Genomic DNA, 27,364 nt, shown 5'->3' with positions numbered 1-27,364 from the left:
CAAAACCCCCATCATGGATAAGACTAGCGACCTGACAGATGTCGAGAAGGCCATCATTGACACCCTCAAGCAAGAGGGTAAGACCCAGAAAGAAATTTCTCAACAAATAGGCTGTTCCCAGAGTGCTGTATCAAGGCACCTCAATGGTAAGTCTGTTGGAAGGAAACAATGTGGCAGAAAACGCTGTACAACGAGAAGAGGAGACCGGACCCTGAGGAAGATTGTGGAGAAGGACCGATTCCAGCCCTTGGGGAACCTGAGGAAGCAGTGGACTGAGTCTGGTGTGGAAACATCCAGAGCCACCGTGCACAGGCGTGTGCAGGAAATGGGCTACAGGTGCCGCATTCCCCAGGTAAAGCCACTTTTGAGCTACAGAGAAGCAGCACTGGACTGTTGCTAAGTGGTCCCAAGTACTTTTTTCTGATGAAAGCAAATTTTGCATGTCATTCGGAAATCAAGGTGCCAGAGTCTGGAGGAAGACTGGGGAGAAGGAAATGCCAAAATGCCTGAAGTCCAGTGTCAAGTACCCACAGTCAGTGATGGTGTGGGGTGCCATGTCAGCTGCTGGTGTTGGTCCACTGTGTTTCATCAAGGGCAGGGTCAATGCAGCTAGCTATCAGGAGATTTTGGAGCACTTCATGCTTCCATCGGCTGAAATGCTTTATGGAGATGAAGATTTCATTTTTCAGCACGACCTGGCACCTGCTCACAGTGCCAAAACCACTGGTAAATGGTTTACTGACCATGGTATTACTGTGCTCAATTGGCCTGCCAACTCTCCTGACCTGAACCCCATAGAGAATCTGTGGGATATTGTGAAGAGAAAGTTGAGAGACGCAAGACCCAACACTCTGGATGAGCTTAAGGCCGCTATTGAAGCATCCTGGGCCTCCATAACATCTCAGCAGTGTCACAGGCTGATTGCCTCCATGCCACGCCGCATTGAAGCAGTCATTTCTGCCAAAGGATTCCCGACCAAGTATTGAGTGCATAACTGAACATTATTATTTGTTGGTTTTTTTGTTTGTTATTAAAAAACACTTTTATTTGATTGGATGGGTGAAATATGCTAATTTATTGAGACAGGTTTTTTGGGTTATCAGGAGTTGTATGCCAAAATCATCAGTATTAAAACAATAAAAGACCTGACAAATTTCAGTTGGTGGATAATGAATCTATAATATATGAAAGTTTAATTGTAATCATTACATTATGGTAAATAATGAAATTTAACACTATATGCTAATTTTTTGAGAAGGACCTGTAGGGCAATTTTTAAAGTTGAACTCATCTCTTACTGAAACTGTGATTTTTTTCCCTAGTTTTTCTTTTCTTCTCATAAGATTAATATTAAGAAGCATAGTGCTGTTGTGACAAAGCATGGTTCACCATGACAAAGGTCACCAAAACGTATTGGTGGTTTTTGGCTACTTCGTAATTTTACAATGCAAAATTTTACAATGTTGTAATAAAGGTTGAATTTTTTTGTCATTCCTGTGAGCTTCACCACTTTCCTTTTCAGCAAAACAGTATGCTATTCCTTCAAACATAAGGCAAATGTATTTCTTTTACTTTTCTGTATAATTCATATATTTAGGGGGCGGTGGTTTGACACACAGTTGGCATTACTGTGCTTTATGGTCTATTTAGGTTTTCCATTAACAATAAAGAATATACCAATTACTGTGACTAAGTCCATTTGGTGTATAAAAATAACCATACATTATACCAATGCAGCATAGATAGATTGATGGACTCATAAAGCAAAAAGGAGGAAAAAAAGACTGTTCAAATAAGTATAGAGTCAATCAAAGTGATGAAGGTATGCAGAACACTGGAACATTGGGTATATTTACAATGGCATGTCAGCCGTAGCTTCATGACAAGCCAATATAGACAGAGATACTGTGTGAAGCCTTGCTTCTATTAGTATAAAATTACACTCGAGCACTGAACATCACAAGATCACTCTGAATCTGATGCCATCTAAATCCCGATCTTCAGCTGAGGAGTTTTAATAAATCACAAGGTACATTGGAAATAGCATAAAGTTAATAACATTTTTTTAATCCCATGCATAGATCAGCAACAAAAACACTGCAGGAATGGTATGTACTCTAGTCTTTTAAGTATCAAATATAAGAACGTTCTCAAACTGAGTGGTGAAATCTGATGGTGCCGGAGCTCTGTTTGACTGTTTTCTCTTACTTTTGTCCTAAAGGCATCAATACCTGAGCTGACTGCGCCTGATACATATATTCTAACAGTATCCGCTGCGGACAGAGACTCTGAGATGTATGGCCCTGTTTCTTATAGAATCATTTCCCCATTAAAAGGATTTTCTGTCAATCCAACTACTGGTATGTGAATTAATTTACTCTCACATTTTTACTGAGCCTTTTCAGGATTGGCTTATTTTTAAGCAAATGGTTTAAGCCTAAATTAAATTATTAAAGAAGCACTCAAATAAATTAAAAAACGATGTACTCCAATCAAAGTTTTTATCCTCTTAGCATACTGCACTCATCATATCATAAAGCAGTATGCATTTACAATTGCTCATTTTGCCCTTCTACCTAGATAATTATTCAGGGTCTATGACATCACATGATTAAAAACTGACTAGCTGAATCCTTCTAAACTCTATGTAGAAACAGGAGGTCAATTTTCACTTTAGGAGCTAAAGAGAGGAATGATTTATGCAGGAAAAAGAGGCTCACTGTTTCTAGAGGAGAGAAAAGAGAAGTATTAGCTAGGTATAAAGGCAAAATGAGCAAATGTACACAGTCCAATATAATAAGATGATTTCAATATATAAAAAGTATTAATACTTTGATGGGAGTACTTCAAGTTTATTCAATAAATTGACTTTAGATAATGTACAGTATTTTGTTATGCGTAATTGGGCCAAATTTGTATAAAAGGTGAAATTTGTCTTAGTTTCACAATAAAAAAAACCCCAAAAACTGTTAGAGGAGATGGTATCTATATATATAATTGCCTAAGGGTTTTTCCGTCTGTCTGTCTGTCTGTCTGTCTGTCCTGGAAATCCCGGCTGATTGGTCGAGGCCGCCAGGCCTCGACCAATCAGAGACCGGCACAGCATCGACGTAGAAATCCCGCGTCTCTGATTGGTCGAGGCCGCCAGGCCTCGACCAATCAGCAACGGGCACAGCGACGATGATGTCATAAAGGACGTAGAAATCCCGCGTCTGATTGGTCGAGGCCGCCAGGCCTCGACCAATCAGCAACGGGCACAGCGACGATGATGTCATAATGGTTGCCATGGCGACGATGATGTCATAAAGGCATAGTCTGCCGCGAATTCTGGAATCATCATTGTCCATATACTACGGGGACATGCATATTCTAGGATACCCGATGCGTTAGAATCGGGCCACAATCTAGTGTATATATATATATACAGTACAGACCAAAAGTTTGGACACACCTTCTCATTTAAAGATTTTTCTGTATTTTCATGACTATGAAAATTGTACATTCACACTGAAGGCATCAGAACTATGAATTAACACATGTGGAATTATATACTTAACAAAAAAGTGTGAAACAACTGAAAATATGTCTTATATTCTAGGTTCTTCAAAGTAGCCACCTTTTGCTTTAATGACTGCTTTGCACACTCTTGGCATTCTCTTGATGAGCTTCAAGAGGTAGTCACCGGTAATGGTTTTCCAACAATCTTGAAGGAGTTCCCAGAGATGCTTAGCACTTGTTGGCCCTTTTGCCTTCACTCTGTGGTCCAGCTCACCCCAAACCATCTCGATTGGATTCAGGTCTGGTGACTGTGGAGGCCAGGTCATCTGGTGTAGCACCCCATCACTCTCCTTCTTAGTCAAATAGCCCTTACACCTCCTCCTCTATGCTTCACGGTGGAACCAGGCATGTAGAGTCCATCAGTTCACCTTTTCTGCAAAGCACAAAGACACAGTGGTTGGAACCAAAGATCTCAAATTTGGACTCATCAGACCAAAGTACAGATTTCCACTGGACTAGTGTCCATTCCTTGTGTTCTTTAGCCCAAACAAGTCTCTTCTGCTTGTTGCCTGTCCTTAGCAGTGGTTTCCTAGCAGCTATTTTACCATGAAGGCCTGCTGCACAAAGTCTCCTCTTAACAGTTGTTGTAGAGATGTGTCTGCTGCTAGAACTCTGTGTGGCATTGACCTGGTCTCTAATCTGAGCTGCTGTTAACCTGCAATTTCTGAGGCTGGTGACTCAGATAAACTTATCCTCAGAAGCAAAGGTGACTCTTGGTCTTCCTTTTCTTGAGCGGTCCTCATTTGAGCCAGTTTCTTTGTAGCACTTGATGGTTTTTGCCACTGCACTTGGGGACTCTTTCAAAGTTTTCCCAATTTTTCAGACTGACTGACCTTTATTTCTTAAAGTAATGATGGCCACTCGTTTTTCTTTACTTAGCTGCTTTTTTCTTGCCATAATACAAATCCTAACAGTCTATTCAGTGGGACTATCAGCTGTGTATCCACTAGACTTCTGCACTACACAACTGATGGTCCCAACACCATTTATAAGGCATGAAATCCCACTTATTAAACCTGACAGGGCACACCTGTGAAGTAAAAACCATTCCCGGTGACTACCTCTTGAAGCTCATCAAGAGAATGCCAAGAATGTGCAAAGCAGTCATCAAAGCAAAAGGTGACTACTTTGAAGAACCTAGAATATAAGACATAATTTCAGTTGTTTCACACTTTGTTGTTAAGTATATAATTCCACATGTGTTAATTCATAGTTTTGATGCCTTCAGTGTGAATGTACAATTTTCATAGTCATGAAAATACAGATAAAAATCTTTAAAGGAGAAGGTGTGTCCAAACTTTTGGTCTGTGCTGTATATATACACAGAAACACACACACATATATATATATATATACAGTATATACATACTGTATATAAAGTGCATAAAAAAGCAGTCAAAACTAAGCCAAGACCCCAAGGCCATACTGGCACATAAGAAAACATTAGGATCTTCAAATTATACCTTTATTAGTTGCATTTTGAACATGAGTTGGTATCAGTTTCTCACACTAAATTTTACGTGTATTTCTTGCTGCTTATTAGTGATGAGTGTGTATGCTCGTTGCTCGGGTTTTCCCGAGCATGCTCAGGTTATCTCTGAGTATTTGTTAGTGCTCGGAGATTTAGTTTTCGTCACCTTAGCTGCATGATTTATGGCTGCTGGACAGCCTGAATACATGTGGGAATTCCCTAACAAACAGGCATTCCTCAAACTGAGGAAAACCCGAGCAATGAGTATACTCGCTCATCACTACTGCTTATATTACTTAATACTGTACAAAGATTGGCATAGCGTATGGGAATGTAGTCTCTACTGTAATACTCCAGGTGTTATCACTTGAATGCCATGTACTTAGAACCCCAGAGCTATTTTTCCCAACTACGTTGTTAACATAGTGTGAAAAAAAGCACTAATATCAAATTCTACTAATGATTGCCTTCGAAAAGTGAATAGGGATTATGAGATTTTGAGCCCGATTCATCATTTGCATTTTATTTGGAATTCACTTTTCTTATTTTTGCCTTTTGAAATTCGCTGGCTTTTTTGCACAAACATATCAACATTGCACATGTGACACATTAATTTTTTCACAAAATAAAAAATGTGGGTTTTTTTGTCCTTTTTTGAAATCACATGTTTTAAAAAATGGCACAAAATTTGCGCAAACATTTCTGGCTTACATTGTCACTCCTACTGAGGACTGGAGTACATTTGCAATAAATCTTTTGACTTTTAAAAAGTTGCAAATGATGAATCAGGCGAAAACATCTTGAAACCATAAACCATGCCCACACAGTGACCAACTGAAAACAAACAGTGGAACATTTATATAATAGACATAAGAAAGGCGCAAATGAAAAGGTGAATTTTTTTGCAAACAAAAAAAGGCGCAAAATGACAAAAACAGGAGCAAATACAATAAAGAATCATGCCCTTTGTGTAGAAAATTGAAGCATTGCAATAAAAAAAGTATTTTATTAGATTTGTGTCGTAAAAGATTAATTCCAATGAATAATATTCCAATAATCTGATTTTTGTAGGTACAGTGCATACAGACATGCCAGTGGGAATAAAGGATAAAAGTACTGTGATTCCAATTTTGATAGAAGCCAAAGATAATGGCAGTCCTTCTTTAACATCCACTACTATACTGGAGCTACAGATTCATGATGTAAACAACCACGTGCCCTTATTTTTAGAGAAAGTGTACAGAATCAATGTAAGTGAAGATGCTGTATTTGGAGAGGCTGTTCTTACCTTTACAGCTGAAGATTTGGATTGGACCCATGAGAATGCTTATATTGACTTTTCCATTGTCAGTGGAAATTCTTACAACCTATTCAACGTACAAGGCATTGGAATTCTTTCCCAGCCTCCATTTGTAGTCATTGGGAGACTTATTCTTAATGGGAAATTAGACTATGAGACAGACACAACGCACACATTAGTTTTACGAGCTTCGGACCGGGGATTCTACCCTTTTAGCTCTACTGCCACTGTTTTGATATCTGTTCTTGATGTCGATGACAATCCACCAATGTTTCACAATCTGGAGTACCATATTAGTGTCAAGGAACACCATCCTTTAAATACAGAAGTGATAAGTATACCAGCTTTTGACTACGACAGTGGAGATAATGCTGACATTGTATACAGTATTGTGTCTGGGAATGATGAAGCCATTTTTACAGTTGATTCACAAAATGGGACTATCAAGCTAGCAAAACCTTTGGATTATGAAAGTGTTATGAACTTTGCTTTGGTTTTAAAGGCTAGTAATGTATGGAGAACTAAACATGATGAGGCATTGACAAAACTCTACATTACAGTGCTTGATGACAATGACTTCCCACCTCAATTCTTGTTTAACAGTATAAGCTGTGCCCTGTCTGAAAATATGCCCCCCTTCTCACCAGTGTGCACGGTAAATGCCATTGACTTAGATTCCGGACCATTTGGTGCCTTGAGTTACTCTATTCAATCTATGTGCCTAAATGAGCCCAAGCAAGAGAAGTTTCTTATAGACTCATTAACTGGAGATATTTATACCAAACACAAAATTGATTATGAGACACAAAAGAAATATTGTCTTGTTATTCAGGTGAAAGATAGAAGTGAAGCCACAGCTTGTGTACTGGTTTACATCGACATAGAGGGGCAGGATGAGTTTCCACCTATTTTCCATGAAGACGAATACCTTTTTGAGTTACCACAAGAAAACAAGCCTGGACAAGCTATAGGCACAGTTGGAGCTTCAGACAAGGATGAAGGACTTGATGGAGTGATCTACTATAATCTTGAAAAGCCTTCCCAGTTTTTCTCTGTCAATGCAACTAGTGGTGTCATATTCTTGACAAGAAGTGTTCATAAGATACGAAGTAACACAAGGAAAAATGATGACATTGCTGAGTTTGTGGTAAAAGCCCAAAGCCCTAAATTAAACTCAAAGTCATCAACCTGCAATGTTCGAGTTAACATTTCAACAGCTCTAGAAGGTTACCCTGTTATGTCAGCAAACATACTTTCCATCAGTTTCAGTATTTCCTTTGTGGTATTCTTGCTACTGGCTATAAGCCTTATTGGAATAATTCTGAGATTTAAGAAAAAAGATGTTGTCAGTGCTTGTGGGATAAAAGAAGTCAGTATTCCCGCTCTCCCAAATACCAATGGTAAAGATTGCATGTCTGATGAGTGTCCAAAGTATGAAAATATCAAGAGCAGCATAGTTCCAGATACAGCAGAATGGCTGGGTTTAGTTGGCATTAGAGAAAAGAAAGACACTGGGAACAAATGCAGGAATTCAGACTCGAGTGGTCATGGCTCAACAGAAGGGGAAACTGCTGAAGATGAGGAAATAAAGATGATCAATGAATACCCCATTAGAAAAGAATCTGGCTCTGTTCTTAGCGAAAGAGCCTCTCGCGTTCCAGACTCAGGAATTCCAAGAGACTCTGACCTTCTGTCATGTGAGTCAGACGAAACAGATGTGGTGATTGGGTCAGAAAGCACTGAAAACGTAGTGATCCTTAAGGAGGAAGATGGAGAAGGCGAATGCCATGCATACTATAAAAGCAAAAAGGACTTACCAGCAACACTCCACAATAGTGAAAACAACCCAAAGGACAAGAACGGTCTACCCGAGACTGGTCCAGACTACATCTATGTTCCTATGTCATATGACTCCAGATATGGTTCTCTGGCATCTTTAGTGGCCTCTGATGAAGACTTGAGAGGAAGTTATAATTGGGATTACCTGCTTAGTTGGGAACCAAGGTTTCAGACACTTTCATCTGTTTTCTGTGATATTGGTAGACTGAAAGATGAAAAGATGCATAGACATGTACCTAAGCAAAAGAAACCTTTTATTTTTCCACCCCCATTAATCACATCTGTGGCACAGCCTGGAATAAGGGCAGTACCACCTCGAATGCCAACTATAATGTCAGGACAGACATTAGTAAAATATCCCCGTTCACCTTTTTTCTCTAATTTGGCATGCCAGCCTTCAACAATGACCCCAACCTTTTCACCTTCGCTGTCCATGCTCACAGTTCACACTCCATCAGCCTCACCTGTGCGATCAGACACAAGAATTAATGGAACATCAGTGCCTGCACTGTCTGAGGAACTGTTGATAAAGGAGTTCCAGGTATGAGACCCACATGCAGTATTTACAACTGTATAAACTTGTGGGGACCAAGTAAGGCATGTCTAAAGAAATCATTACGACTCTGCATTGTGTTTCCAAAGCTGCATTTCAACTACCTATATGGAATGGTACACAGTAAATTATAGCCAATTAAAATGGCTAAACTTGACTGTTCTGCTTGTCTTATTTGTCTGCAAGAAAACAATTTGTTCTGCTTACATTTTTGTAACGGTTTCCGGATTCTCCTCCGTCCACAATGCATGAACATGGCTGAACTGAAAAACATTTGTGCAACCAGTAAACTCATTATCATAGGCCAGTATTTACCAGCATTTAATGATATATTACTACTACTAGAGTTTAACAATATTTTATTTATAGTCTCCCTTTGGTTTTTTTGAGTGTAGTATGGATGATATATAATATCAGCCATAAAAGTGACATTAAAATGAACTGCTTTATTTTTAAACCCCTCTTACTGAGCCAGAAAAAGAAAAGGAAATGTATAGTGTCCCATGAAATGTCAGTTCGCTTATGAATTTGGGATAAGGTTGAAAAGCTTTTTTTTTTGCTTTAGACACAAGATTGCTTGGGTAGCAGGCTGCCCTGATTTTAATTTTGTAATTTTTTTGTTTTTAAGAAGATGGCATAAATATAAGTAAGTATATCTGACAGAATACATATTTTAAAATTAGTTTTATACTTTTATTTCTATAAACGGAATGAAAAACTAAACTGTTCAACAGTATTTATCGAACAGTTACAGTCTACATAAAAAGTTGAGCAATTTTGTATTCATTTTGTTACACAAACTTCCAATTGTTTCTGAGCCATTGGTCTCCTCTAATTTGTCTAAGGCCTCCCTCACACTTCCATTTAAAACATATATGTGAATAACCGGTAATGGTGCCATCAGTGTTTTTGGAAAAAAGGCTTGGGAGCAGAGAAAAAACGCAGTAGGGTTTTATCTGGTATAAATTTAGAGAATTAAAAAGTTTATGCTAACTTGGTTTGGTTGTGCTCACAAAGTTAAAGTATAGAAATCCCAGCTGCCTCAGGTCCATGAATCATCAGACCAGATGCATACGCACAGAAAGAAATTGTGGATGTTCCGCGTTGCTGGTAGGAGGAGAGGCAAGTCCAGGTGCACACAAAATGGTATTGCGGTTTTTATTATTGACATGTTTTGAAGTTTATATACTTCTTCTGGTCAAAAACCTGAAGAAGTATGTAAACTTCAAAACACGTCAACAATATAAATCGCAAACCTATTGTGTGTGATCCTGGACTTGTCTCTCCACTTACCAGCAGCACGGAACAGCCACAATTATTTTTTTTACGTATCATTGTTTTCGATCAGTGCTTTATCAGTGCGCCATCAGTGTGTCATCAGTGTGTCATCCGTGTATCATTCGTGTGTCTATTTTTACCATTTGTGTGCCATCTAGTGTTGAGCATTCCGATACTGCAAGTATCGGGTATCGGCCGATATTTGCTGTATCGGAATTCCGATACCGAGTTCCGATATTTTTGCGATATCGGAAATCGGAATCGGAAGTGTTCCCATTCATCTTCGGCGTGTGCGGTGCGTATGGTTCCCAGGGTCTGGAGGAGAGGAGACTCTCCTTCAGGCCCTGGGATCCATATTCATGTAAAAATAAATAATAAAAATAAAAAATATGGATTTACTCACCCCTCTGACGAACCCTGGCTCTCAGCGGTGCAACCGGCAGCCTCCGTTCCTAAGAATGCAGTGAGTGAAGGACCTTTGATGACGTCGCGGTCACGTGAGCGGTCAAGTGACCGGTCACTTGACCACGACGTCATCGAAGGTCCTTCACTCACTACATTGTTAGGAACGGAGGCAGACGCTTGCAGCGCTGAGAGCCAGGGTCCGCCAGAGGGGTGAGTATATCCATATTTTTTTATTTTTATTCTTTATTTTTTACATGAATATGGATCCCAGGGCCTGAAAGAGAGTTTCCTCTCCTTCAGACCCTGGGAACCATCCAGGATCACTTCCGATACTTGTGTCCCATTGACTTGCATTGGTATCGGGTATCGGTATCGGCGATATTCGATATTTTTTGGATACCGGCCGATCCCATCCGATACCTTTGAGTATCGGAAGGTATCGCTCAACACTAGTGCCATCAGTATTTTTCAATATATATTTTGTCAACAGCTCCTTAGGTTATAATGGGTTTGTGTGGTATCAGTGGAAAAAACGGATACCACACACACTGCAAACACAAATTTGTGAAAGAGGCCTAAATGTCCAACAAAACTAAAAAATATTTTTTAAATTTTTGATTGTTAGAAGTTCAGTTCACTGACTAGTAGATCACAGTTAGGGTTCATGCTTACAACTATATTATGGATCTTTGTTGTATGGATCAAAAAAATCATTGCCTATAGATTGCTTTGGGTTTACATATCATATTTTTCGGACCATAAAATACACTTTTTTTCTCCAAATTTGGAAGGAAAGTGTGGGTGCGTCTTATTGTCCAAATGTAACATGTGGAGAGAAGGGAGTGGGATCGCAGCAGCAAATGAATATTCCTTCACTTAAACAGCGGACCCATATGGTTTCCCCAGCACCGGATTCCTGCAGCGGCTGGGGAGATCATGTGTCCGGTGGAGGAGGGTGCTGAAGCAGGGTGCCACAGGAGGGATCGCTGCATACCTGACAGCACAGCCCTGGCCATGTTGTGCTGGATGCTGAGTGCTCCCTGCTCCGGTATATGACCTGTGTGAGGTCATGAAGAAGGCGGGCTGGAGCATAACATGACCGCATGAAGCCCTCCCTCTTCATTATGTCATCAGGTCCTGAAGTCATGTACTAGAATCTGCAAGCTTCTTATTACATGAGCTGTGAAGAGGCAATAAGAGGGAGGGCTCTGTGTGGTCACGTGATGCTGCAGCTCTTCATTACTTCACCACAGCGTGGCTGGCTGTGGGGCCTGAACAAGTAAGAAGTAATTAAAATTACAACACATAAAAATGCTCTCTGCCACTCCTGTGGTGAACTATAACTCCTAGCATGACATAGGATCTGCACAACATGCTGGGAGTTATAGTTCTCCCATGGGATCTTAAAGCAGCACTCCAGTGTTATTTTTCAGGGCAGGAGTGGTGCTTTAAATATAAGCCCTGTGCCCCCATTCTTATACTCACCCTCCAGCGTGTTGATATAGTACTTTACAGACACCACATTGGTCCCGCAGCACCATCTTCTACCCATAGCTTCCAACATAATAACATACTATTATATATAACACCACATATAATAGTATGTCATTTATGTTATTAAATATTTTACCGCATTTTTTGCTTGAAATATTTCCCTAATTTCCACCTCTAAAACCTGGGTGTCTTATAGTCCGGTGCGTCTTATAGTCTGAAAAATACGGTAGTACATTTCTGATTTTTGGCATTGCCAGAGTTTTTTTTTCTCACATATGTGAAATATATGAGAAAAAAAAATATTTAACTGCATGTCAGATTACTAAGATTTTTTTTAACTCCATGGACTACTTCAAGAGAATATGGTAACTTGTCCATGAAGGATCCTTGCATAAGCGCCATAAGCAGTGATCCTTAGAGTTAAGCTGTTTGGTCAAATTCCAAAAAGGTTATTAGAAAACAACAAGAACTAACTATAAAGTCAGCACAAGAAAAGAAAACACAAATGAAACCAGTCATTCCAAAGCAAGTAAACTTTTTATGTAGACTGAATTGTTGAAATTGGAATTATACACCATGATGGACATTTCTTAGACATGTTAGTGGGTGCATCTTTGGGTCGAAAACATTTGTGCAATTGGGTTCTATTAAAAAATTTGCCACATTTTTTTATAGGCTCTCTGTCAATCTGCACCTTTCTGGCTGCAGCATGAGTTAACATGAACTCTTCTGACAGAGTTGGAAACTCTTTCATTTGTCTTTTTCTAAACTCATCTGAGCTGATTTGTGTCCGCGGATAACATCAAAGTTGATTTTAACTTTGGTGTGGTCATACTCATAAGGCTGCTGAGAGGAGCTCAGAAAAAGACACATCATAAAGTTGCCCCCTCTCCATCCGAAGGAGCTCATTCTCAATGAACTCATTCTGCAGCCAGCAACATGCAGAGCCTGTATTACAGAGTGGAATTTGTAATAAAATTGCAAACTTTTTTTAGTCAAAATATATGTATATTAATGGAAAAAAATGCCCTAAAAGGCCTGAAACCTTTAGTATGGATTGTTATACGCTACCACCAGGCAAGATAGTCAAAATGCCTAAATGTGTCTAATGCTGAGGTTAAAACTCTTATAGAATTATACTTTTCACATATGAAGACCATTACTTATTTAACATAAATTGTGATGATAATGTAACTTATAGTACAATTGTTAATGAGAACTTTTTTTATTTATGCCTATGAGTAACAAAAAAAAATCATTAATTTTGTTTCTTAAAGGGAACCTGTCACCTGAATTTGGCGGGACTGGTTTTGGGTCATATGGGCGGAGTTTTCGGGTGTTTGATTCACCCTTTCCTTACCCGCTGGCTGCATGCTGGCTACAATATTGGATTGAAGTTCATTCTCTGTCCTCCATAGTACATGCCTGCACAAGGCAAGATTGCTTTGTGCATGTGTGTACTATGGAGGACAGAGAATGAACTTCAATCCAATATTGCAGCCAGCATGCAGCCAGCAAGTAAGGAAAGGGTGAATTAAACACCCGAAAACTCCGCCCATATGACCCAAAACCAGTCCCGCCAAATTCAGGTGACAGAGTCCCTTTAAAGTGGCCAATCAAATGCCCCACACCTTGTGCTAATCTGCTGTAAGATTTTATTAATGTATTGTGTGCAATCATCACTATTGCATCTCTATCCCCTTCCTGGCATGTGGAGCCTGCAGCATTCCTTAGCAGATGCCGGCTGTCTTACACAGCTGGCATCTGTCTGTAACAGCAGTGAATAGAGTATTCTTTTATTGCTGCTTTACTATGTGAATGCCATGTTCAATCACTGACAGTGACATTTAAATAACTCAATTTCTGGTGGGCACATGCATCTGCTCCTATAGTCCTCTTTGACAGATTTGTGTGGTACCCGTGTCTTGGCGGCCAGGTGCCTACTGAAGACCCTCATAGCTGCCATCTTATTCCATCTATGGCCAGACTTCATATGATATATAATTTAGACTATATACTGCATCAGCTTTGCAGTGTGTGTGTGTATATATATATATATATATATATATATATATATATATATAAAACAAGTGATTACAATTGTCACCTAGAAAAGTCAACTAGGAAGACTAAAAAATAAGGTAAAAAATAAAATGTGAATCAAACCAATCCACCTGTAAAAATTAAGAAGTAAAAAAATAAGCATATTTGGTATTGTTGAGTCCCAAAAACTGACCTTTTAAAAATATCAAATTAACCCTTAAAAATCTAAACTCCAGAATTAAAGGGTTTTGGTCATCGCGTCTTTTTTAAAAAAATCCAGTAATGTAAAAAAAAAAAATCTTCAGGTCTCATGACGACGAAAAACAATTTATTTATTTATTTTTTACAAATATCCATTTTTTTACCATTTTATTAATGACAAAACCTATACAGGTCCTTCTCAAAAAATTAGCATATAGTGTTAAATTTCATTATTTACCATAATGCTAGGTGAAATCCCAAGAAACAATGAAAACCCTATATTAAGGGTCACCAATCTAACCCAAGAAGAGGTGCGAAACCGGCTAAATAAGATTAAAATAGATAAATCTCCGGGTCCGGATGGCATACACCCACGAGTACTAAGAGAACTAAGTAATGTAATAGATAAACCATTATTTCTTATTTTTAGTGACTCTATAGCGACAGGGTCTGTTCCGCAGGACTGGCGCATAGCAAATGTGGTGCCAATATTCAAAAAGGGCTCTAAAAGTGAACCTGGAAATTATAGGCCAGTAAGTCTAACCTCTATTGTTGGTAAAATATTTGAAGGGTTTCTGAGGGATGTTATTCTGGATTATCTCAATGAGAATAACTGTTTAACTCCATATCAGCATGGGTTTATGAGAAATCGCTCCTGTCAAACCAATCTAATCAGTTTTTATGAAGAGGTAAGCTATAGACTGGACCACGGTGAGTCATTGGACGTGGTATATCTCGATTTTTCCAAAGCGTTTGATACCGTGCCGCACAAGAGGTTGGTACACAAAATGAGAATGCTTGGTCTGGGGGAAAATGTGTGTAAATGGGTTAGTAACTGGCTTAGTGATAGAAAGCAGAGGGTGGTTATAAATGGTATAGTCTCTAACTGGGTCGCTGTGACCAGTGGGGTACCGCAGGGGTCAGTATTGGGACCTGTTCTCTTCAACATATTCATTAATGATCTGGTAGAAGGTTTACACAGTAAAATATCGATATTTGCAGATGATACAAAACTATGTAAAGCAGTTAATACAAGAGAAGATAGTATTCTGCTACAGATGGATCTGGATAAGTTGGAAACTTGGGCTGAAAGGTGGCAGATGAGGTTTAACAATGATAAATGTAAGGTTATACACATGGGAAGAGGGAATCAATATCACCATTACACACTGAACGGGAAACCACTGGGTAAATCTGACAGGGAGAAGGACTTGGGGATCCTAGTTAATGATAAACTTACCTGGAGCAGCCAGTGCCAGGCAGCAGCTGCCAAGGCAAACAGGATCATGGGGTGCATTAAAAGAGGTCTGGATACACATGATGAGAGCATTATACTGCCTCTGTACAAATCCCTAGTTAGACCGCACATGGAGTACTGTGTCCAGTTTTGGGCACCGGTGCTCAGGAAGGATATAATGGAACTAGAGAGAGTACAAAGGAGGGCAACAAAATTAATAAAGGGGATGGGAGAACTACAATACCCAGATAGATTAGCGAAATTAGGATTATTTAGTCTAGAAAAAAGACGACTGAGGGGCGATCTAATAACCATGTATAAGTATATAAGGGGACAATACAAATATCTCGCTGAGGATCTGTTTATACCAAGGAAGGTGACGGGCACAAGGGGGCATTCTTTGCGTCTGGAGGAGAGAAGGTTTTTCCACCAACATAGAAGAGGATTCTTTACTGTTAGGGCAGTGAGAATCTGGAATTGCTTGCCTGAGGAGGTGGTGATGGCGAACTCAGTCGAGGGGTTCAAGAGAGGCCTGGATGTCTTCCTGGAGCAGAACAATATTGTATCATACAATTATTAGGTTCTGTAGAAGGACGTAGATCTGGGGATTTATTATGATGGAATATAGGCTGAACTGGATGGACAAATGTCTTTTTTTGGCCTTACTAACTATGTTACTATGTTACTATGTTACTATGATGATTACAATTAAACTTTCATATATTATAGATTCATTATCCACCAACTGAAATTTGTCAGGTCTTTTATTGTTTTAATACTGATGATTTTGGCATACAACTCCTGATAACCCAAAAAACCTGTCTCAATAAATTAGCATATTTCACCCATCCAATCAAATAAAAGTGTTTTTTAATAACAAACAAAAAAACCAACAAATAATAATGTTCAGTTATGCACTCAATACTTGGTCGGGAATCCTTTGGCAGAAATGACTGCTTCAATGCGGCGTGGCATGGAGGCAATCAGCCTGTGACACTGCTGAGATGTTATGGAGGCCCAGGATGCTTCAATAGCGGCCTTAAGCTCATCCAGAGTGTTGGGTCTTGCGTCTCTCAACTTTCTCTTCACAATATCCCACAGATTCTCTATGGGGTTCAGGTCAGGAGAGTTGGCAGGCCAATTGAGCACAGTAATACCATGATCAGTAAACCATTTACCAGTGGTTTTGGCACTGTGAGCAGGTGCCAGGTCGTGCTGAAAAATGAAATCTTCATCTCCATAAAGCATTTCAGCCGATGGAAGCATGAAGTGCTCCAAAATCTCCTGATAGCTAGCTGCATTGACCCTGCCCTTGATGAAACACAGTGGACCAACACCAGCAGCTGACATGGCACCCCACACCATCACTGACTGTGGGTACTTGACACTGGACTTCAGGCATTTTGGCATTTCCTTCTCCCCAGTCTTCCTCCAGACTCTGGCACCTTGATTTCCGAATGACATGCAAAATTTGCTTTCATCAGAAAAAAGTACTTGGGACCACTTAGCAACAGTCCAGTGCTGCTTCTCTGTAGCTCAAAAGTGGCTTTACCTGGGGAATGCGGCACCTGTAGCCCATTTCCTGCACACGCCTGTGCACGGTGGCTCTGGATGTTTCCACACCAGACTCAGTCCACTGCTTCCTCAGGTTCCCCAAGGTCTGGAATCGGTCCTTCTCCACAATCTTCCTCAGGGTCCGGTCTCCTCTTCTCGTTGTACAGCGTTTTCTGCCACATTGTTTCCTTCCAACAGACTTACCATTGAGGTGCCTTGATACAGCACTCTGGGAACAGCCTATTTGTTGAGAAATTTCTTTCTGGGTCTTACCCTCTTGCTTGAGGGTGTCAATGATGGCCTTCTTGACATCTGTCAGGTCGCTAGTCTTACCCATGATGGGGGTTTTGAGTAATGAACCAGGCAGGGAGTTTATAAAAGCCTCAGGTATCCTTTGCATGTGTTTAGAGTTAATTAGTTGATTCAGAAGATTAGGGTAATAGGTCGTTTAGAGAACCTTTTCTTGATATGCTAATTTATTGAGACAGGTTTTTTGGGTTATCAGGAGTTGTATGCCAAAATCATCAGTATTAAAACAATAAAAGACCTGACAAATTTCAGTTGGTGGATAATGAATCTATAATATATGAAAGTTTAATTGTAATCATTACATTATGGTAAATAATGAAATTTAACACTATATGCTAATTTTTTGAGAAGGACCTGTACAAGCTTGACATAACTAGAAGAATCATGTACCAGGAGAGAAAAAATACAGAAGCACAAAAATGAAAAAAAAAATGACATTGTCAATTCATGGAAGGAATTAAGATAACCAAGAATTTAAGACTATGCTCACACTATCAGTATGTGGTCAGTATTTTACATCAATATTTTTTAAACCAAAACCAGGAGTGGAACAAATAGAGTGGAAAGCTATACTAGAAACACATCACCAAGTCTATATTTTTGACCCACTCCTGGTTTTGGCTAACAAATACTGATGTGAAATGCTGATCAAATACTGATAGTGTGACCGTAGCCTAAGATATAGGGCCAAATATAACAAAAAATTAGATTATAAGTATGAATAAAGTTGGCCGGATGCATTTAGAGGTACTCTTTATGATGAGAAATCAAATACTAATACCATATTTTGGGATTATAAGATGTACCCCAAATTTTGAGGTGGAAAATAGGAATTATTTTTAATGTGTCAAGTCGGGGTCCTTTTTACAGTCTAAATTTATTGGGAGGTGCAGCAGTAGCGGGTGAGCGGGGTCACAGGAGGCAGGGTCGCCGATGCAGGAATGCGGCAGCAGGAGTGTCATCAGCCAATTTTTCACTCATTTAATAGAAAACTAAAGAACTGGTGCTATGCTGGTGGAATACACTGGATCCAACAAGGTGTAGATACCGCACCAGCTGAGATTGCATTAAATGGAAGCAAACATGAGAAAATATTGCTTTAATCAGGATTTTGTGTTAAATGTATTCTTTTTAGGTTTTTGGCAATTTTTCCCTATATCAAAGCTATATTAAAAATACACAGTAGAGAAATACCCAATGGCCCGTGTGGAAATTGCAAGACAACTTCCTGTTGTTTCAGGAAATCCACCTTTACATTAACCACAATGAACAGGCATTTGTTTTTAGGCATCAAACCGGCATGTGCAACTTTCATGGTGTAGCGAAGGGGCACAGGTTCAGGTGTGAAATTGCCTATTGAGACAGAAAAAGCATTGCCAAAAATGAAAAAAGGTAACCTATAAACCTGACATAACCATTTGATCATTTACTGATGCTAATCTCCTTTTAAGGTCTTAACAGTTGTACCACATTTACATTTTAGACAACATTACTTTATTAACTTTACAAATATTTAAAATAACTAAAACTTAGAAGAAAACACAGCGTAAAACACAAGGGGAGTAAATTCAAATGTAGAGATATTCATAATAAGCTTATTAAATGAACTTAGCATTAAAGTGGAGTCCAAATATTGTAATATACCAAAAATAACAAACAGAGCAGGTATTCATCTGCCCACGATCCAGCGCCAGCTCCCCGCCATTGCTCAAGTCTCAGTGTTTTGGACGTAGCAATGTTGTCACGTCGGCAAAGCTCATCACTGCTGTAGCCAATCACTCAGCTCAGTGGCTTGCGATACCTACCTTGGCTGAGCTACTGAGCTCGCTATTTGAGGTCCACCTTCCTGAAAGTGGGTAACCCCTTTTAATGGCTGTATCGAAATTCTTCTTTGATTAAAAAAAAAGAGATGAAAATTAAAGTGTGAGTTGTATGGGCACAGGAAATGTCATGTGAAAATGTACGCACAATTGAGAAATGTATCAAATTGTGTTTAGTGGGAAATTGATGCCTTTGCCTTTAGCATCCAATGAAATTGGTACTTATGTTTTCCAAAAGTCATCTGTAAAATGAGATCTTATTGGTTGCTATTGGCAATTTTTCAACTTTTGCATTATATTTGATAAATGTCCATTGTGGTTGGCTTCATCTTGTCTTGTTTGACTGGTGCTTAATGTAAATCAGGAATGGCAGTTTTCAACAGTCAGAGTCTACATTTTCCAATGGTAAGTTATAATCACCTTTTAAAAAAACTGAGTTCTAGAATGCTCAGTGGTGCAATGGTGGTAAATTGCCTATTCCTGATTCATTGCTTAATTATTGTCAGAAAATCTATTGTATAATCTTACCTCACTATGGAATCTATTTTATGATGTTGAGTGGGGCAATCTTACTAGCTGTAAAAGTAACTTTTAATGATGTTTACCAAATTATTTTCTATTTTGTAAGTACACAGCATTCAGGAAATATTATTATGAATAAATGAAAAAAGGGATATTATTTTTCAGACTGTACCAAATGTATTAAAAATAGCTGTGTTTTAAATGCAATGTTCATTTTATGCCAAAATAAAGACTTTGTATAAAACATTTTATATTTTTAATATTGTTTGCCTAAACTGCCTGGAGGAAATATGTTATTTTGCCAGTTATGCAATTGGTTTGGTTAATTTAAAATATCCATGATGTGAAGTAAGGTCTAACGATAAAGGAATTAATTTTTTTAATTCAAATTTGGATGGTAAGTGTTCCTCCCTCCTGCGCTGTCACATACTATCTGTAATGTACATTCAGTGTTTATGGCTTTTTCTTCCCGCTTCTATGGCTAAGCTGTGAGCTATGTTATCCTCTCACTATCCAGATTCATCCCAAAATGGCTGCTGCATTCCGTCTGTACTTTTATGTAGGCTATGGTAGTCTCACTGTGTGATGTGATAGCTGCAAGGAAGGAGGCCATGTGAGCCTTTTCTGGTTAATACTATCTTCTGCATTCTGTAAAATGTCAGCTAATATTTTTTTACAATACACGCAGATTGAATTGCAATTTTTTTTTAATTAGCTGGGATGAGCACAGTTCAAAAAATTTGACATAAACTCAATTTGCATCAAATTGATTCATCCTTCTCTAGTATAAAAATACACTGCTCAAAAAAATAAGATACCACAACCTAGATTTCACTGAATTAAATATTCCAGTTACAAATCTTAATTCATTACATTGTGGAATGCGTTGAGAACACTACAACATTCAAAATGATCAATGTAAATCAAAACTAATATCCCATGGGGTATGGATATGGAATGATACTCAAAATCAAAGTGGAAAATTAAATTACAGGCTTATCCAACTTCAGTGGAAATGCCTCAAGACAAGGAAATGATGCTCAGTAGTGTAGCCACCACGTGCCTGTGTGACCTTCCTACAACACCTGGGTATGCTCCTGATGAGGCGGCAGATGTACCCTATTTGCCGCAGCTTGCATTGATGTGCTATCCTAGATGAGCTGCACTACCTGAGCAACTTCTGTGGTTTGTAGACACCGCCTCATGCCACTGTACAGTAGCTCTAGGGGTGAGAGCAATGACACAATGCAAAAGTGACCAAAGCAGTTAAAAATGATGAGAACAGAGAAATCGTCTGTGGTCACCCGTTGCAAAACCACTCCTTTATAGGGGTTGTCTTGCTAATTGCCTATCATTTCTGCCTGTTGTTTGTTTCATTTGCAAAACTGCAGGGGAAATTGATTCACAATCAGTGTTGCTTCATAACTAGACAGGTTGATTTCACAGAAGTGTGAATGGGTTGGAATCACATTGTGCTCGATTTATTTTTTTGAGCAGTGTATATTCTTTTACCTATTATTTTGTCATGAAGTGACATAAGGTGAAAAAGACATTCTCTAAGACAAGCTTACATATTTGTATTTTGTTTTTTTCCTATTCCTGGTTTGGTTGGATGGGTGGAATATCATCTAGAGTAAAAAAAAAAAAATAGCGTTTTTTTTCTCTTTGACAATGGTGATAATAAAAATATACATATTTGTGTGATATAAACTACTCTGAGAATAATGGTCCACATTTACCTACAGTATACCATCTAATAGTTGGTCTAAACGTAGTGCAGGTAGTCAGAAGATGCTCCAAATGTATCAGTAGTGCATAATGTAGTTTGCGCCACATTTATCAAAATGTAGCATGTCGTATGCTGAATTGGTCGCAATACTAAAACAATAAAAGAACTTGAAAGTGAAATGAAAGAAACACCTGTTCATGGTCTTTTGAGACAAAAAAGATGGCAGATTTAAAGGGACAAATACTCTTGGTTGTATTTCCAACTTCTGTACCAATGAATGGAAACAGACGGTACATATGCCACCACTCAACTCGCTAGTGGTCGGATTTCACCTATAGCTTAGGATTCAAGGAGACTGTTCTGAAGATAGGTGAGGGTCTCAAAGATGGGATCTGCATCTATCAGATATTATGGTATATATAAACAATATTTTAATTTCTTCATCTATAACACTACAAACAAGTACATAGCAGATTAACACAAACAATGCAATATAATAAAAAAAAGGAAAAAACAGAATTGTTGATTTAATAAAAGCCCAAAATGTGACTAATGCCAACAAAAATCTGAACTTTTAGTTTTTCTGTTCTTCTTAATCTAATTTACGTCTAAACCAAAAGATGCAAATCACTCTAAAATATTCCAGTAAAAATATAATAACTAATGCCATTTCTCTTACTTAGCTGGATTCCTAAGAACACTTATTTTGGGGGAAAATTTGGTATACCCCAATAACAAGTAGAGATAATTTTTAGACTTGCCAAAACCATGAACTCTATTCTAGAGGCTATTCTAGTGATGCACACTCATCTGTTGTTTTTGGCAAAGATGAAGACATTCCAGCATTTACTCTGTGGATAATACCCTGGTGGAGTATTGCGATTGCTTCATTTTTATATTGAGTTTGGACTAGGATCATAGTTTTGTTTGTGTTTTGCTGGCACACTGAATTAATTTATTGTTTACTGATGTGCTATTTTCTTTGAAAAGTGTTCATTTTGGCAGAAATCATTAATACATTTGTCTGAATTGATTTGCGTCAAAAAGAAAATGCAACTTACAGAAGAATTGTCACTCACCACTAATAGAAAATGTAGTTATTTTACCTCTGCTACTAAAACATCACTATATTTAATAGCATAGCTGAATATATTGACGTTATATAAATTACACTATTACTATTTATTATTATACTCATATGGTATAGATTTTAACCTTTTTTGCAAAAAGTGTTTTAGCAAATTGTTCTAGGAAGAACTTCTAGCCCTTCAGTTCTTATACCATTGGGTTTGATGGACAGAAGAGCTTGGATTAAGGATGCAGTAGAACTGCGGGTAGAGTGGCCCAGCACACAGACTTGGAAAAATAATGTATTTACCTGAGTTATGGACAGAGTAATCTAGCATATAACTATGCCGATATGCTGTTGTCTTCTACATTTGAGACCAAAGTAGTGTGTGATTTGGCAAAATTCTAAGTTGGTAAAGAAGTATTCTGGCGCACGTTCATTCTAGAGATGTTGTTGTCGAACTCTGTGACCTGGCTTATAGCGAAACTGGCAAATAGATTGTCTTACACAAAGCAAACTGGATAAGATGAGATCTAGGACAGGTGGAATGCCAGTTATCATATTGAAGACCCTAGGACATTGTGAGCTAGTGTATTATTAAACCACGGCAAGAAATTTTACACGTAGGACAATTGTGGAAAGAGTGGTCTAGCACATAGGTGCCTGGGTTAGTAGAGTTCTGGCACACAAATGTGGCACCCCTAGGGGTATTTGCCACAAAAATAGTTACTGACAGTAAGTACAAATACTAAAATAGCAAGACTGCACTACCACCTCCGGCCAGAAGGGGGAGCTCCAGAGACTCCCCTTGATCCATTCTGGTCTGAGAGAAGAAATGGCAGTTGGGCCAAGGAGCTGATAGTGAGAGGTCATACAGTTGAATCTCTAACAGCCCTGTGACTGTTACCAGGCCTAAATCACCGGCCTGAGGAGAAGAGGGATAGAGAAAAAGGACATTGTGAGAACCGGGTAGCATTAATCACTACCCAGAACAGGCGCAAAGATGGATACCGGATCCGTGGCTGTATTCATTATATATAATACAGCAACCGGAAAAACGTGAGGTGATATCAGCTTCACTAGGGTCGGATGCAGCAACAGACACAGAGTTCAGCGGTACTCCCAGAGGGGGTAAACCGATAAAAGGACTCGGGTTGCCCGTCGAACCAGGACCCGGAGGGGACAGATTGGGCCGGCAGCCAGTTCACATACAGCAGCAGGGCCACACAGAAATTGCGCACAATAAGAGGCGAAGACCCCGGCAGGGTCAAAGTAACTCAGAGTTCCCATACAGACTCCGGTGACAGGACTGGTTGTAAATCCTTTTATGTTAAAGTAAACTGGTTAAACGTTTCAGTGCCTCAGTCTTTCATTTGGACAATAGCCATCTATCCAGGATCGAGATCGTCACCGCTGGGAGAACCTGCTGCTGATCAAGTAAGTGCCTGTCCCCTCATGATACCCCTTACACTGTGCATTGCCTGAGGCCACAGCACCGGGTCAAGCCACCCGTGACATCCCCCTCAAGAGACAGACTCCATTGGTCCGGTGCTGGGTATCCCGGTCTCCTGGGCGTCACAATTGGCGTCACGAACAGGATCTAGCCAGCCCGTATACCGGGTATTGTGTGCCGTGATTGGAGCCCAAAACTGTGAAAACTGGGATGAAAAATCTTGAAAATTGACTTTATTAAAGAAAAATCCATTCTCCATTGAAAACTATTGAAAGTGACTTTTCCCCATTGGTTATAATGGAGTAAAGATGGCCGCCATCCCCTGAGGTAATCACTTCATAACCGTTAGGCACGAGACTGTTAATTGAGCTACGCCATCACCTGAGCCCCAGTCTAACTGAAAAACTTCAGAATCCGCCATTACAGAGCGCGGTGGGTGGGAGCAGTAGGGGGCGTGTCATTGTGGGCGGCACCAAGCTGAGCGCTCTGACATCAGAGCAAGGGGAAAATCGATCCTGCTGCACAGCGGAACGAATCCTACACTATCCCGACGGAAGCGGAGGACTGGAAGGGTCCGGATTAACTAAGGGGGCACAGTATGTCGCAGCACGGAGACGCCGCAGCACTCGGCAACGCTAATGCAGCTGAAAGACAGAGTGTCAATAGAGAGTCCGGCAGCGCAGCGGTGCAAGGAGTGGCGCCCATCATGCCGGTGCTGATGCCATATACCCCGGGTGGCCCATGGCTTCCAATGTATGAAGGTGAGCCTAATACCCTTGACGATTTCAGAGAAAAGATGCTGGCCCATTTTGACATGTTCCCTGTGGGTGAAGTTCAGCGTGTTAGTCTCCTGATGATGCAGTTAAGTGGCCATGCTAAGCGAGAAGTCACAGCATGGGCAGCTGATCTAAAAGGCACTGTTGAACGCATATTTGCTGGATTAAAAGCTACATTTGAAACCACGGCCAGCAGCAAAGCTAAAATACGATTCTTTAGTTGCAAACAAAAAGCTAATGAGGGCGTGAGAGACTTTGCCTTAAACCTGCAGGAAGCCCTTAAATCACTTACACTGGCTGAACCCATTTTTAACACCGGAGCGGATAAACTGCTAAGAGATCAATTTATTGAGGGACTCTACACCCCTTCTCACCGGGGGCATGTGAGCATGCTTGTTTTTAAGAACCCTGAATTGACATTTGCCCAATTAAAGGAGAGCGCTATACGTCTCCAGCTGGCAGAGGCACCTCGGGATCAGGATCCTGCGCAACCCATGGCAGAGGCACCTCAACAACAGGGAGTGCCAGTGACATCAGCTATGTCTGGGGCCATTGCTAAGCCCCTGGGGCCCAGTACTAATGAGGCTCTTCAACAAAAGCTTGACTCTTTAGCTGATGTTGTTGCTTCAATGGCTAAAACCATGCAGGAGATGAGAGGACACAAGATGGAGTTGGCAAACTGTAGAGAGGATGTTCCATGGATGAGACCCCGGAGATACCCGACATGGAGAGGACGACCCCGCGACCGCTACCAACCGGATGGACAGCCCATTTGCCGCCGTTGCCAGCAGCCGGGCCACTTTGCACGAGATTGTGATTTAAACGGGAATCCCCTGGGAATGCGGGCCGCTTCGCAGGAATGAACTTTCAAGGCCCAACACCCTGGCACGACAGGTACATCGGAGGACGACCCATTATCCCTATCGTGCTGGACGGAATTCCCCTCAACGCTTTGCTGGACACAGGTTCCCAGATTTCATCTATACCGTATATCCTTTATAAGAGGTACTGGGCTGATGCAGATATTGATAAAGGGCCCTCTGATGTTGAACTAGATATATGGGCCAGTAATGGTAAGTTGGTACCGAAACTAGGATTCAGGGAGATGACCATAAAGATTGGTAAAGTAGAACTGAAGAAACAGGGTATAATTGTTGTTGATGTTGACCGGCGGAACTGTGAACCAACTGTATTGATAGGAATGAATGTGTTAGAGAACTGCTTTTCCGAAGTCATTTCTGTCTTACAGCAAATTGCTGAAACTGCCCATTCCTGCCAGCAGAGAGTTCTCCAGAGGGAAATAAAAGTATTGATGTTAAGGCAACAGGTAGAAGTTGCAGGTAGAGAAATCGGCAGTGTGAGGGTAAGTGATCCAACGTCTATTGTAATCCCACCAAAAACAGAAATGCTGGTATGGTGTAGAGCAGCCATTGGTACTAAGGGACGAGATTATCAAGCCTTAATAGAACCAGTGTACACCGACAGCAGGCCCACGATACTCACAGCACGAGGGATAGTCGAGGTACACCGGGGACGAGTGCCGGTACGACTTTTGAACTGTGGAGAGGAAGAGGTCACTTTGCCAAGGTATGCTACAATGGCAAAGCTATATACTGTTGACAACAATGCCATCACAACCATTGAGCCCTTAGAACCAACCTGTCAGGTGGAAGGCAATGGCTCAGATGTAGAAATGGAGGATTGGTGCCAACAGCTACACGTGGGCATAAATTCAACACCTACCCATCAAAAACAAGGGGTGTATAGGCTAGTGACGGAATATGAACAAGTCTTCAGTAAACACCCATTGGACTTCGGACGGATAGAAGGGGTAGAACACACAATCCCCACAGGTGACCATCCCCCAATAAAAGAAAGATATAGACCCATACCGCCCGCTCACTATCAATGTGCAAAAGATATGCTGAGGGAAATGAAACAGGCCGGGGTAATAAGAGACAGCTGTAGCTCCTGGGCGGCCCCTCTAGTGATTGTCAAAAAAAAGGACGGAACCATGAGAATGTGCGTAGACTACCGGAAGATTAATAACATCACCCATAAAGACGCCTACCCCTTGCCTAGGATAGAAGAGTCCTTAACTGCTTTGAAATCTGCTAATTATTTTTCCACCTTAGACTTAACAAGCGGGTATTGGCAAGTCCCTGTGGCTGAGAGAGATAAGGAAAAGACGGCATTCACCACACCAATGGGTCTATGTGAATTTAATCGCATGCCGTTCGGACTCTGCAACGCATCCGGTACCTTCCAGCGGCTGATGGAATGCTGCCTCGGACACAAGAACTTCGAGACCGTCCTCCTGTACCTAGATGATGTGATCGTCTACTCAAAGACTTACGAACAACACTTAATAGACCTGGCAGAAGTGTTCGAAACCTTATCCAGGTATGGCATGAAAGTCAAGCCATCCAAATGTCACCTTCTCAAGCCAAAGGTACAGTACCTGGGACACATCGTGAGTTCGGAGGGAGTAGCACCAGATCCCGAGAAAATAAGCACCATAAGGGATTGGCCAAGACCTACCAGCGCAAAAGAAGTGAGACAATTCCTGGGATTGGTGGGTTACTATCGCAGATTTATAAAAGGATTTACCAAGTTGGCTGCACCCTTGCAAGACACCTTGGTAGGGCAGACGAAGAAACCTTCAAACCGAAACCCTCCCTTTCAGTGGAACGACGAAAGGGAAGACTCCTTTGAACAACTAAAGAAGGCACTAACCGGAGAAGAGGTTCTGG

At 40.3% G+C, this 27,364-nt stretch overlaps 1 protein-coding gene across 1 annotated transcript in view; it reads left to right on the top strand.

Moving 5' to 3' along the window:
* LOC138656823 (protocadherin-23-like) overlaps positions 1–9,777 on the top strand; it is a 101,730-nt gene extending 91,953 nt beyond the window's left edge. The window contains exons 13-14 of the mRNA XM_069744096.1: positions 2,222–2,360; positions 6,101–9,777. Coding sequence (XP_069600197.1) covers positions 2,222–2,360; positions 6,101–8,715 — 2,754 coding nt within the window. The 3' untranslated portion in view covers positions 8,716–9,777. The remainder of the gene's footprint in view (positions 1–2,221; positions 2,361–6,100) is intronic.
* The last annotated feature ends 17,587 nt before the right edge of the window (positions 9,778–27,364 follow it).

The sequence above is a fragment of the Ranitomeya imitator genome, chromosome 1, assembly GCF_032444005.1.
Source record: "Ranitomeya imitator isolate aRanImi1 chromosome 1, aRanImi1.pri, whole genome shotgun sequence".
In the NCBI taxonomy this organism is placed as follows: domain Eukaryota; kingdom Metazoa; phylum Chordata; class Amphibia; order Anura; family Dendrobatidae; genus Ranitomeya; species Ranitomeya imitator.
The sequence above is the reverse complement of the archived record's forward strand: the minus strand, read 5'-3'. Positions and strand labels throughout refer to the sequence as shown.